General features: G+C 44.2%; 1 protein-coding gene across 1 annotated transcript in view; it reads left to right on the top strand.

Annotated features, from left to right (window-relative positions):
• The window catches only part of IPMK (inositol polyphosphate multikinase), a 121,425-nt gene that overhangs the window by 25,610 nt on the left and 80,955 nt on the right, over positions 1–14,860 (top strand). The window contains exon 2 of the mRNA XM_085605757.1: positions 6,878–6,963. Coding sequence (XP_085461883.1) covers positions 6,878–6,963 — 86 coding nt within the window. The remainder of the gene's footprint in view (positions 1–6,877; positions 6,964–14,860) is intronic.

Genomic DNA, 14,860 nt, shown 5'->3' with positions numbered 1-14,860 from the left:
TGAGCTATTGGCATTGTAAATGACAGTGCTTTTTATTTAAGTTTGGTTTTGTTAAAACATAAATAAAAGGCACTGTCATTTATAATGCCAATAGCTCAAACTCGTATAACTGCGAGACCTATTGCATTGCAAATGCTTGTTGCTTGTATGCCTTCTTGCAATGGTTTCAGGCAATCAAAGTGCTGCCAGCTTAGCTTAAGACGCCTTAGAGGACAAACAGTGAAGCCCCGTGGCTTCTCTCAAAAACATTGCTAAGTCCTCCGTCTTACGCTACAGCATAGTCGAACTATAGCCAAGGTTTATAAGGGAGGGGGAGGCAATGGATCAGGTCATGAATGTGTTAAAACAAAAGTACGACTCCCGTGCAAGAGGGTTTGGAAAGGATCGATCATGTCCCGTTACAGTAAAAACACTGGAGCTACTAATGCTTTGTGAGTCTAAAAAGGGGGGTGCAGTGGCTATGCAACAGGCTGATGAGGAAGCTAAAAACTATTAATAATAGTGCCAGCCAAGGCTTAAAAAGGTAAAGCACTAAAGGCTTATATATACAGGAACCACAGAAAGTGCAACCGTGCAAGAGCAGAGTTCGCTAAGAGGAGTATATATGCCTGTGCAGCATGCTAAATAAAGTGCAGAATGTGATTGCCAACATGGGTAACTAAAGGCAATTAGCCTCATAAGCTCGTGTGTGCAAGGACCGCAAAAGTACAACCCTGCAAGAGCAGGTTTAATTGGAAAGAATCTTATATGACTGTACAACAGGTAAAATAAAGTGCTATGTACAGATGCAAGGGTGGTTGGCGGCTTAATGCTAAGTGTAATGGTCATCCAAAAGAACCAATTCCGAGCGGTAGAAGAGGGCCGGTTGTACTAAAGTGCGAAGTCTGAAAAATACACATTTATATTGCTGACAGTCTAGCATGAGTAGGTGGACAGAATCACAATACTTGTACCTGAAGACTTTAACAATAATTGGTTCGGAAGCAGAATGAAACCAGAGTGAGAGATCCATGCATGTGCTCAACAGTATAATATTGATTTTGAGGTACGGAATAAGCAGCCGCGTTAAATACATCGGGATTCCTTGTAGCAATTCAACTGATTATAGATCGTCTGTCCTCGGGAGTAATGGGAGAATAATAATGATTTAAAACAAAAGGCAGGGGTGAGCACGGAACATAAAAAAAATGTGCAGCAACAAGTAGGACAGAATCACAATACTTGTACCTGAAGACTTTAACAATAATTGGTTCGGAAGCAGAATGAAACCAGAGTGAGAGATCCATGCATGTGCTCAACAGTACAATATTGATTTTGAGGTACGGAATAAGCAGCCGCGTTAAGTACATCGGGATTCCTTGTAGCAATTCAACTGATTATAGATCGTCTGTCCTCGGGAGTAATGGGAGAATAATAATGATTTAAAACAAAAGGCAGGGGTGAGCACGGAACATAAAAAAAATGTGCAGCAATAATGTCGTCAGGCACTCTAGCGCCTCTCAGTGCATTAAAGGGATAGATTTCACAAAAATAAAAAGCAACAGTGAGTAAAGTACCAAGTAGATGTCAAACATAAGAGCTTCTACAGAATTTGTACAATGATGTTGTTGCAGATCACAAAGCAGCGTGACACAAAACGATAAATAAATTTTATGAAGTAGAAATAAAAATATTTTTAAAAAAAATACAGCACCAAGAGACTTTTCTGCAACTATGAATGGTACGAAGGTATCTATCTACGTTTAACCAAATATAAAGCTGGAAAAAGCCCTTTTCGTTTACAGTTTCACAGTGAAACATGCAAGTGCTTCTATTTGCATACAATAACAAGAAGGGGGTGGGAAGGGGGTGGCAAATGGTGTGCACTTTGATGTCCTCAGTGGCCGCGCGGCTCACTGAGGACATCAAAGCGGCCAGTGCTTTTCAGGCTGCCAAATGGTGCGCGCGCCCGGCGCACATGCACTGTATTTGGAGGCCTGAAAAGCCACTGTTTGCACTTCCAAAACTCGCTTACTATAAGTCTCGCCAGAGCAGCGCTAAAGCGCTGTCTCAGTCGAGACCTAAAAACTGGAACGCCCCCGGCAGATCTCAGATATCTGGTCACAGTATAATTTCTCAGGAATTAATCCACTGGCTAAAAAAAGGAAAACGTTATTTGTGTGTAACTGCAGTTCTCTGTGTGTGTGTGTGTAGGTGGCTCTCTGTGGGTGGCTCTATTTGTGTGTGGGTTTCTCTATGTGAATAGCTCTGTGTAGGTGGCTGTGTGTGTGTGTGGGTGCAAATGCAATAGGTCTCGCATTTGAGAGAGATTAAGCTATTGACATTGTAAATAACAATGCTGTTTCTTTAACCCCTTCGCTGCTGCGGACATTCCGCTGCAACGCTGGGGGGGGCAGGGGGGCAGCGCGGTGGGCCTGTGCTCATGACGGAGCCGCTCCGTCATGAGCCACAGTTGAGCTGTGCTCATGACGGAACGGTTCCGTCATGACTCCGCCCATTTGCGTTGTCGCCCCGCACAGGCGGGGAAACAGCGCCGCGCAGGCGGAGCGGCCGCCAACAGGATTGTCATGACGGAACCGTTCCGTCATGAGCACACGGCAACCGTGGCTCATGACGGAACCGTTCCGTCATGAGCGGGGAAGGGGTTAAATGTTTTAAAAACAAAAACATAAACAAAAATAATGTCATGAGCAATGCCAATAGCTCTAACTTTAACAATGCCGAGACCATTGCATTGTAAATGCTTGTTAAAGATAGGAACAACTATTGACATACAACAGGAGATCGGGACCCCACCCGACAGACTGAGTTGAAGACACTATTAAGCACAGGAGACCAAAATCCAGGGTCCTCTTTAAATAAGTCAAGAGGTACTCTGTCTAGGCTTGGAGCCTTCTTGCAAGGACTACTGTGAATGGCTTTAAGAAGTCTTCTTCCCTGAAAGAGAGACTGACACATAATGAGCAGTCAATCTGTCCTTTTTCTGGTGTCACAACATTAGAGGAGTAAACAGCGGACAAATGTTCTATCCATGTCTCAGAAGTAATATGCACAGTGACTTTATCTGGGGACAGCACGGAGGATAAATCTGCCCGAACCATCCTTCCAGAATGCCTGGGGATCTTTATTCTGGCAGGCAACAATAGCCTCCCATTTCACGTCCTTGATAGCTAACTTCCTATTTTTCAATGCTAGTGCATATTCCTTTCTCCTGGCTAAGATTGCACTCTGATCTCCAGGAATTTGTTTGAGGGCCCTAAGCAGGCTTACATTTGTCTTTGTCAAACCAGGATTTAATAGGGGGGGGGGGGCATACCCACTGGTCTAGTCAACATGCCTTTTTATACGTTGTAGATGTTTGGCAAAACAGCTTAGTACAGCACTAGGGCCTTGATCATCCAAAGTACAAGAGTTCACTAGTACTCTGCTGTTGATGGTTAACACCTCACTGCTCCCTACAATAGCATGCTCAGGCTTCAAAGGGGCTCCAATCTGCACTGCTATGGGGTTGTGATCACTATATACTAGTGTAAGGAGCTCTTCTCCCCCCCCCGCCCCCAACCAAAGGACAGACTCCGGGAGGTGAAGCCTAGTCAATCGTAGTCCCGTTTCCCCTCCCAATAGACGTTGGTACTACTGAGGAGGTGGAATTATGGACCACGTTTTCTAAATCGGCGTCCACCAGCGAAGAATATTTGGCATCCCCTGGAATCCATAACATTAAGGTCAGCGTCTGTTGTAAGAGGATCAAAAGTTCTGGTAATATTGAAGGCAAAGTGCCCAGCTTAGAATTAAAGTCTCTGGCCAAAAGTAGATTAAATGGTCTACCAACCTTTGCCTCTTTCTCAGCTAGGGAACCAATAAAAAAAGAAAACAATCCCTGGAAATTGGAATTATGCTTGGTTGAAAAATCGTTTTTTATAGAAAGACCCTACATTTACTTCCCTAGCACAGAATATTACCTGGACCACATCCATTTTTGACGCTATTGGTGAGATTGTACAACCACTATTGATTTTAAACCAGGCCCCCAAACCACCTTTAGCATGCCCCACAGAGGAAGGCAGAGCTGGGAGATTAGAACACATATACCCATCAAATACGACCTCCGGTTTTCTGCATGAATACTAAATCATATTCTTTGATAATGAATTGCCAACCCACAATTTGATTTTTTGAGGCAGAGCCAGCAATGCTTCAGCTGGGGAAGATTATGTTGGAAATACTCTCCACCACGGAGGCACCAGACACATCCACATTTGGTCCTTCACAAGTCAGCATATGAGGTTCTAAGTCAGAATCTGCTTACATTGAACCAGGTGTTACCGACATCGGGAGAGTGATCATGTGAGTATTCAACCCAAAAACTCCAGGAATCACTACATCAGCAACACAAACACTATCCCTGCCAGGATGTCAATCTTTATCTTCCATGGCTGTGAGGATCAAAAATATGTTTTGTGAGGGAAGTAACAGGTGTGGCCTGCTAGGAAATTGGTTGGTGGCTTGGATCCCGACGTACATGGGTGTGTCTGGAGCCAAATACCTAAAAAAAAAAAAGTGGCAAAACCCTAATTGGACTTGATTTAACCATACTGGCTTTAGCTAACTCCAGAACTTCACCCGCAATCAGCGGGTTGCGGATGTTGGTGATCATAGAGACTCCAGGAAATTCCTTTCCCAAATGTCGAATGCCCCCCACCCGCTGCGCAAAAAGAATTTCATTATAGAAGTTCCATCGTCCGCTCTTGTTAGTGTTTGCCAATGAATTACTTTCTTCATGAGGGCCCATGTTGGTTCTGATGGATCAGTCGGCAAACTGGGTACATTGGCTAACACAATCACATTGGGGCCTGAAGCTGGAGGGAAGTTCAATCACAGGTAAGGAGTCCAAGCAAGGGCGTTTACTTTCAATCTGCTTAGTGGGAGGGACTAAGAGAGCCTTGGCACTATCCCTTTGTGGCAGTAGAGACAAGCCAGTTTCGGTGGCTGTAGCTAAAGATTGAGTGTTGACTTCAACTCTCGTCCCAGTGTTACGAGCCAGATGTGTGACTGGTGCTGCAAGATTTGGCGAGGGATTAGTTCCAACAGCTGGGGATGTCTGTGGCTTCTGAGGGCAGACAAGGCCTCCCTCCCCTGTTTTAATCAGCTTGTACATATTGGCCTAGATAACAGCAAGCCGGTCACAGGCCGGACATCATTTTGCATCCAGCAGCTCACTTAGACACACACTCATGCTATCCCAAGGGTCGGCATACAATGAAGACACTTCGCCTGCTCATCCAGCCTTCGTATCGCTGATTTAGCATTTATGCTCCGGCAGCTGAGATTTTGAGCCTTTTTCCTACATTTAGCCATAGGCCCGCTTCTGAATCTATGTCTGGCAAGCAGACATTGGTCACATTTCCATTGTTTGACTCTTCTCCATCCACCTAACCAACACAGACATAGCCAGTATCACAAATACTTGCACTGATGGTTTTCCTCACAGATGGATTTGGCAGGGTAACCGGATGTACCATAGAGGCAAAAGACTCATCGCTGCATGTGGGAATGGTACACGTGGTTGTATGCAGTGGTAATAAATGGAAGTCCTCAGTTGTAAGCGAAAGACTATGCTCTGCCAATTTGCTTTCATTAGAGACGAGGTCCACCCACCGCCCTAGTCAAGAAGCTATCAGTTGTGGTATTTGATTGCAATTGAGGGGCTATAGAGGACCCGGGGGCAACCTTCCGCTTGCCCAAATTAGCCACAAAGAAACCTCAGAAGGTGGGTTAGTCAAAGGAATGTTTGAAAGCTGGCAGTACCTTAGCACGAGACAGGCCTCCAGGCATCAAAGGGCGGAAGATCAAAGAGCCAAGAGAATGGACCCAGCCTAGTCTCAGTCAGTCTATGACGGCCTAAGGTGGACCCTTCTTGGCCTGGTCTTTGCCCATGGCTTGTCCCGCCCTGCGAACCGTATCGGGCGCTTTTCAACGCGTCTGTGTGGAGAGCCACTACTACAGCCACAGGTTGTGCTTGGGGACGTAGTCCCACCCCTGCAGGGCCTGAGTAAGAGTCACCTGCAATGCGGGCAATACATGCAAACAACCAGCCCGGATGAGCGTCCATGCCTTTAGTCACGTTGCATTGGTTAAACAAATTGTTCCCCTAAGTGCACGTAAAGATGAAGTTAACATTAGCAGTGCCAGAGCATTTCTGTTTTCACTTCTCCAGAACTTGGTCAAGGGTTTGTTTGAAAGCAAAGAAATGGAAACTATATCGTTACAACTATAACTTGGTCAAGTTCAGTGCTCCCCTGCTGCACTGAGCTCTTGCAAGAGTGTATCTGTGGCCTGCCTCCAAATTAAAGATGTTTTCTTTAAACTGTGTAAAAAATGCAGTCATTTGGGGTTTATATGTTTCTCGGTCTTGTTAGATTAATGATAGGTTAATATTTTGTTTTAGATATTTCTTGAACGGGCTGTAGTTTACTGCAACCAATTGCAAAGCAGCTCACTACTACTCGCTTTCTTGAATATATGAAAGATCAAAGTTGCATTTTGGAATGTGGTTAGTTTAATATTTGCTTTGAGGGCAGGTTTGCACTTTCTTAGCCCATGCTTTGCATCACGTTCTACTAACTCGGAATCCCAGCCAGCATCTGTAGATGCCGATGTATGCTCATAGTAAGTTGCTGATTCCTTCGCTTTAAGCATATAAACAATGTTAACTTCATTGGTGAACTTGTTGCTGTGTTATAATTGTAATATTCAAGAGCGTACTTTTAATGTTTGCTTATTGATCTTTCAATTTAGTATTTTCGTCTTTGTACGATTTTAAACTAGGTCAGGTATAAAACCCATGGAGTTTATCAGAGTATCTTTGATTTTATAGGCATATTACAGCATCCTGATGGCACCGTACTTAAGCAGTTGCAGCCACCCCCTCGTGGACCACGGGAGCTTGATTTCTACAAGAAGGTCTGCACAAAGAAAGCTTTAATGTATTAAAGAAACCTTGCTGTTTGCTTCTCCATCATGTGATCCGCTGTTGACGTGCATACTTAAATTAAGGATTTTGTTTTTTTAAAGGATTTCTCCTGTATGTCCAATAATGTTTCTTCCTTATGGGCTTAATTCCTAAGCTGAATCTGGACACTGAAACATTGTTAGCTGTGGAAATGAATGTATTGTGAAACGTGCACGCACACTGCAAACTCTACATAGGCATGTGCTTATTCTCACATCTCCGTTCTTACTCCAGGTTAAGAAACTATACTTTCTAATGTGACTTTAATATTCCAATGATGCGGTTCATGTCTAGGACCTTTTTGAAACTAACAGCACATTTTATTTTATTGACATTCCGGTCCTACGGTCTTATTGCAAGCATTTATGCTTTGTGATAGGTTGTACCCATTACCAACTTGCAGTACTTACGTTGGGTTTGACATCTGCACCATGAGTCTTTACCAAGGTGTTGGCAGTGGTTGCAGATCCCCATCTCAGGTGGTCAGGCATACCCATCTTCCCCTACTTGAACTACTGGCGACTCAAATCCGGGTCGCTGGAGATATTGTTGTGCTGTTTGCCCTGGGCTTTTCAGTCAGTTGGCCCAAATCTCACCTGCAGCCCTCTTAACGCCGTTCATAGGGTCAGTTCTGGAAACCACCCTTCTCCGAGCCATCTCTGTTCTTCCTGAGAGTATTTTCGTCATCCATAAGATGTTTCCATCTTTTCTGGAAGGTGTGTGAGTCTCAGTCCTGATGGTCTTATGTCTGCCGGCTTACTGCATACTACTGGTCATGCAGCCGAATATGAGGACTCCTCAGTGGTGTCTCTGCAGGCAGTGGTTCCAACACCAGGGAGACCTGTTGTATGCCTTTGTGGTCTCTGCGAGTGCTGCAGCAGATGTGCTGTGGTGAGGGAACAAGGTGAACTTTCATCAAGAGATGTCCTTCAGACCCCCTCCAATGGTGGCCATGGTAGTTACAGATGCTCCATTCTCCATTGGCAGTGTTCACCTGGATGAACTAGAGATTGGAGACCTTTTTGGTTTCTGGAGGGGCAGGTGTTCCATATAAACCTGCTGTTAGTGCAGCAGATTCAACCGGCGCTCAAAGCCTTCATCCTCTCCATCCACGGTTGGTCCGTCTAGATATTGACGGACAACCAGACTGCAGTGTGGTACATGCACAAGCAGTGCAGCGTAGGATCTCAAATTCTCTGTTAAGAGCTGTTGAGGCTGTGGTCTTGGGCACACCGTCGGGGGATCTGATTAACAGCTAAACATTTGGCAGGGTGTCTGAGTGTCAGCCCTGCTGATCACGAGTGGCATCTTCTCCCGAGTGGGGCACTTCTCAAGTGGACTTGTTCTCCTCTGAAAATGCTCTGTGCAAGCAATTCTGCACCCTTGGGTGATTTGTTTGGTTGAAGTGGACCTTTCAGCCACACTATGCGTTTCTCGTCATACCCTTTATTCCGCTAATTCAGACGAAGATTCACCAAGACCGGGCCCAAGTAATTCCCATTGGCCAAGGATGGTGTGGTATGCAGACCTTTTGCACTTCTCCCAATGTCCTCTGCTCCACCTGCCATTCAGACCGGACCTTTTCTCCCAGTTGGTAGGAATGACTCTGCATCCCAATCTATGAGGCCTCTGCCTTAGCGCCTGGAGACTGAGTGGAGATTCTTCAGCTCATTTCAGATGCCCAAGGAGTTGGTCAATGTAATTTTATTTGCTTGTGGTACCTTGGTAGATGTGTTTACTTTGGGAGGTGCCCCAGTTTTGCATCATGGTAGACAGACAGCAATGTGAACACTTTGCAGGCTGGTTGTTGCAGATTCTTTAGTTCGCCCTCTACTTACCTCAAAGAGGGCTTGCGGTATGCACTGTAAAGGGGTACTTAACTGTGTTATCTGTGTTCCTTTGTCTCCCAAGGTCAGCCTTCCCTGTTTTACCCTTATTGTGATGCAGTTTCTTAAGGGGTTGACCATCCTATACCCTCTGGTTCCCTTTCCCTTTGTTATGCGTGAGATTTTAACCTTGTGTTAAATCTTTTGAAGGCGTCGCCATTTGAGCCCCTTCACAGTTCAGTTACATATTGTGACCATGTAAACAGTATTCTTTGTGGCGTTCACCTTGGCAAGGCAGACCAGTAAGTTGCAGGCCCCAAGTGTCTGCCTGCTGTTTACATCCTTTTTCCCTGACAAGTTGATGTTGCTAACCATGGCTGCTTTCCTTCCTTCAGTCTGTTGAGATAAATTATGCTATTCATTCCCAAAGATAAACATGCATACACAGTTGTTTTTTGTGTATTGGGTTAATTTGACTGTTACAGTAGTCGGTATTCGGGGTTGTTGCTTACCTGACAACAGTGCTCCAGCAAGCACCTAATTTCACAGTTAGGACGTAACTGCGAAATTTTGCAGTTACTATGTAACTGTGAAACCTCCTTAAGTTAGACTGTGTATTGGAGGCTCCAAGATATCACCCAGTGGTTGGCGGTGAAGCAAAGTGTCCAGTTTAAATACCTCTGTACTGCCCACTGTCATCCTGAGCTGCATAAAATAAGAATTAGTCAGTTGTCTGCAGCTGTATACTCCTACTCGATTGATGTGCTCTGAAATTTTGCACCGGTTTTATGTCCCTGTGAGAACATGCCGAAGGGCAGCCCGTTTAATATCATTCCAAGTTCTGAAACAGTATGCCTCGTGAGATGAGACCAATAGAAGACTGCGTGGCCTTTCACATAGATCTAAAAACATTCCTCTTGTTAGGAGTTGGAACATTTTATTTTTTAAGCCCTGGAACACTTTGCCACTTAGGAAGGCCAAATAAGTTCTGTCTAGCACATCCTATCACTTAAAGATTTCTTGAAGCACCCTTCTTTTTAATGCTTTTTTCCTCACCCCATAGAATGTTAAGAGTTGTCATAAAAATGGATAAGTAAATATGTTGGGTTTTCTAACCTGCTACTTGCCAAGATTGGTGCTCCATCAACTGGAAAACTGTGCTCTATTTGTCATAGCAATTTAATAAGTGTACATAACATACATATGCTGTGTGTTAATTGGTAACTCGGCTGATTCGTCAGCTCTGTCTTTGCTTCTGCATTATGAGTGTATTATATTTATCAAGTGTGAGAAAAAACGTTTTTTCTATGTTGGTCCCCCTTATTTTTCATATTTTTCTGGACCTTATCTTTGTTGCTTGAACTGTGCTCGTTAATCCTGCCAATCAGTGGTAATGTGTTAGTGCTCTCCTTTAACCATGGTTGTATTGCCATATTATTAAATGGTATATTTAACTTGCATATACATCCCTAGTATATGGTACAAAATGTACCCAGGGCCTGTAAGTAAAATGTCAGTGGTGAACTACAGCACTTATTGTGCCATCCACTACAGTGACAGTGTGAAACATATCTTCAGGCCTACCAGTGTAGCCTGACTATAGCAGTGTAAAAACTGCTACTCATCCAATCAAAATGAACCTGTTTGACAGATCAAACCTCCCTTTTAAATGTTAATAAGTCATCCCTATATAAGCCTTGCAGCCTACAGGGCAGGGTGCATAGTATTTAAAAGTAAGACATGTAGAGTGACGAGCACCTAAACACTATTTTTCTCTGTGGCAGACCTAGCTGTCCTATGTAGAAAACTAGAGTACAGATCCTAACACTGTATCTCGGAAATGTGGCTAGGTAGAAAAATCATTCATTTTTATAGATGTTTTTGGCATTTTCGCCTGCCTGATATGTTCCATGGTTCCACCCCTTTTCCTTTTAGAATTAACCGGTCTAGAAAGGTTGGTCGCAGCCCTTGTCTGAGGGGGAGTGACTTTAACATTAGGTGGGGCCGTTACTGACGCTGCAGATGCACCATCGGTCATAGCGATAGCTACAGGCAACCTATCTGGAGATGTTGACACATTGGAAAGCGTTTCAGACTCAGCCAGCAAGGGTGCGTCCCCCCAAATCTGCTCCCTTGATTTAGTTGGCGATTTAGACTGGGCCAATAGGCCTAATGAGGAGCGTCTTGCGTGCATGGGATCAGTAGAAAGATGCCTCTCAGTGATGGCAATTTCATGCTCTATTACCGAGACTGCTCTGGTAATGAATTGGTCCATGGTGCCAGACACTGTTGTAAGAGCTGTGGCACGCTTCCCCTTCCCAGCCATGTGATACGGTACTAATTGGTTCCTAGGGTGTGTTATAATTAAATAAGCAACATAAGCGACACTGTTCGATTAACAGTTCCACCGTCGACTTACTCCGAACACTCGCTGGAAGAGGGATGGCCCAACCCAGCCTTGGCCAGCCCCGGACGGCCACAGACGGCCCGCCCTTTGTCTGGGCTTCGTCCGGCGCGTCCCGCTCGCGTACCGCGTAGCGGTTATCGTCACGACTTTTATGGGACGTCACAAGTCCTAAGGCAGGTGGGCGGGGATTTTTATAGTTATTAAGAATCCAATCCAATGATGAAGCCAGATTTTTAATAAATATTAAGAGAGAGTGACATTTAGAAAGTAACCTTTTTTGCGCCTAAAGTTCCTAGAAGCTAAATCCCACTTCTGCAAGCCAGTAATTAGCATTTGAATAGGTGTGAAAATAGTGTGAAATGCCTCCTAAGAGCAAACAATAGTTGACATAACAGGTGTGCTGGGTTTACATATAACTCTGGGTGCAGACTTGAAAGGAAGGGCAGTAGGGTGCCAAAACCATTCTTGTTGTTTATCAACTGTCTGGTTGCTGGAAACCAAACTTGTCTTATACCAGACTTCTGTCTCTGGGTTATTGTGGGTACAGTTGATGCCCCAAGCTGGATTTTAGTGTTAGTTGTGGGAGGACACTAGGATTACACCTAGCTCTCAGAGCCCAAGTTTGCTGTGGCAGAAAACTTCGGCTACCATGAAAATGCCCAAAGTGAGTAGGGTTGGCCCCAGATACATTCACCCCATTGGTTAGGACGTGCCCATGTGTCCGGCATAAATGTGGCATCTAAAGGCACCCACTTCAGAACACTTTCTCGACCTATACTGGGACTGCTGTCTGTAACCTGAGAGGAGCATTAACGGATTGAACATGCTCCCTATTGTACCCTGGACAAGGAAGTTGACCTCCTGTTCAAGCTACAGAGATGCAGAAACCTAAAAGAGTCCTTCCCTGCAACTGCCCAGATGACTAGTGGCAACTGGACCTTGCAGTTGGCCTCTGCCTGATACCCTGTGAGTTTCTAAGTGCTGCCTCTGAAGTCCTGGTGGACTTTAGAAGTGTACTTTTGTAGTAAATTGGGACTTAAAGGACTTAGTCAGACGGTAAAATCTTTGAACAAGACGATCCTGGTTGGTGTATCTTGCTTGCGCTCCATCGTAATCTGCGTCAAATTGCGCTTATCTCCCGGTCTACTGCAATCATTGACTATCATTTTCACTTTATGTTTTTTGGCGACAATTCCACTTAAAAGTTAAAAAAAAAATCATATCTCCATGATTTGTTTTTTCATTTTGTCTATTCAATTTTACTCCATTTTTTTCTAATTTGGTTTCTGATTTTGATTATTTTTCAGTTGGACTTTACTACTGTTTTGGTACTGGGTGAATACTTTATACATTGTCCAAAGTTAAGCCTGTCTGCTCTGTGCCATAGCTCCCAGTGGGTTTAGCTCATGTTAATTTAGTGACTTTAAGGGTTACCCTCTCAAGAGTTGTGATTATTCCTTGAGGTGGGTAGTCACCCACCCAAATAATAAACCAACTTCTTAATGAGTGTTTTCAATCTGTTGTGGTTGTGTTTGTTTTCATTCCCAAAGCTAAGTAACAGTAAAGTAGAGCGAAGACAAGAGGCAGGCTGCACAAAAACCTGGCACAAACAGACTGTACAATTGTGAAACCCTGTATTAGCACATTAAAGCCAGCACTTGTTCGGCTCTGCTATGGCTATTAAAAGCATATGTAGCACATTTTATTTTGTAGAGTCAAATACTGTGCACTCCAGCCATTTAGTGATTAAAAATTTCACTCAGTCTTTGGGCATTTTTCTTTACTACAGTTTCTCATTCCTATGCTACCCTGAAGCCCGCAATGTACTGGAACGCCAACCTCATGTTCTATTCAGATGTGAGGTTGAGTGCTCTTATCTACTGGTTTAGAAAGCAAAGTACTGTATCTTTTGGCAAGTCTGAAACCTCTATACTTAGAATAATAATAATCATGCATGTTTAGGTGAAAGCATAGACTTAACAAAGCAGTTAAATGCCAGACAGGAGGATAAGTATAAACAATGCTCCAAAGCTCATAAGGAACTAAAAACTGCCCTACATGCCACTCCTCATGATAGAGAGCTGATAAAAATTACGAGTTGCCAATATAAAAAGGTGATCAAATGCAGGATAATGGAACTGAGGAAGGAGGCGTGGGAGGACTTGGAAAGAGCAGGTTCTTTTGAAGATTCTAAAAAGTTTTGGGAAATCATTAATCGAAGTCAATACCTACGACTCCGACGCAACTGCAGTGAAGTCTCTACCTTCAAGCAACAAGCAGAAGATCTGACTGTTAAGCTAAAAGACCGGGGCTACCCCGAAAGAATCCTTAAGAAGAGTAGCAAAAGAGCCCGTAATCAAAACAGGGATGCTCTCTTGGAAGACAATGTGAGAGTTGACAAGGAAACTATTCCTCTCACCTGCGTGACCACCTACAATGCAGCTTCCAATGCAGTGAGCAGATCCATCAAAAAACATTGGAATATCCTGAGAAGCAATAACCATGACTGGGAGAAGCCCTTGTTTTCGTACAAACGAGCGAGAAGCATCAAAGATACACTAGTACACACTTACCCAAGAATACAGGATAAGATTCCGCTTCAATCAGTACTCAGTACATGGGGTTTGCCTCCAGTGGTAGGCCACTACCCCTGTGGATCATGCAGTGTTTGCCATCTAACCACTGCCAAACATCTATCTCTTGAGCCAGGAAGGCTTTGGTCACAAAAAATTCACACTAACTGCAATTCCACCGATGTAGTTTACTTGATAACTTGTCCATGTGGATTGAGATATGTTGGCATGACTGGGAGAAAAATTAAACAACGTATCTGCGAACATCGCAGCACCATCCGGTGTCGTAAGCTAAGTACAAAACTCACCGAACACTTCCTACTCTCCAACCACACGGCCAATGACTTACAATGGACAGTGATAGAAAAACTCAACCCAGGTCCAAACACGCAACAGTCACTTTTTGAGAAGGAGCAACGGTGGATCTATCGTTTGTCCACACACCAACAAAGGTTAAACGACAATATTCCATGGAACATTGTACTTAAACGCTGAGAGATTATCCGCTTAATTTCCTGGGTCCACTGACCTCTGAAACCTTTGTTAAATAACATCTTTTTTCGAATGGGTCTCTGAGTTCCCTGCCTTTCTAGTCTCTAGTGAGCCTTTAATTCCCGTGCCCTCCTAGACTCTCTAGCCTCTAATTTTGAAGTTTTAGTAGCACGAGAGTATGTAAATTGATCCTTTTACCTATTACCTGGTCTTAGTTTAATCACGCCACCTCTTGCGACATCCTTGCAATTGGTCCCACAACATGGAGGTTCGGCCCGGGGTCTGTAGAAATTGCCTCACTTGCCCCTAACCGTCTGATGATCAAATGATCTGATTGCCTTACGTTTGGTTCCCTTTAGTTAACGTTGTGGTTGACACCGCACTACTTCCCTACTGGCCTCAGTTTGGGTATTGAATCGACAAGGCAGGTGGGATTAACGTTGTTTCGCTTACAAAAGCCACGGCCATAGCCCGTATGCATCACTGGTAACCTTAGTAACCGCCCGCTGCTTCGTTTGTCAGTCACTACGGGGCTTAATAAAGTTCATCT

Source organism: Triturus cristatus, chromosome 1_2 (assembly GCF_964204655.1).
Source record: "Triturus cristatus chromosome 1_2, aTriCri1.1, whole genome shotgun sequence".
Classification (NCBI taxonomy): Eukaryota; Metazoa; Chordata; class Amphibia; order Caudata; family Salamandridae; genus Triturus; species Triturus cristatus.
The sequence above is the reverse complement of the archived record's forward strand: the minus strand, read 5'-3'. Positions and strand labels throughout refer to the sequence as shown.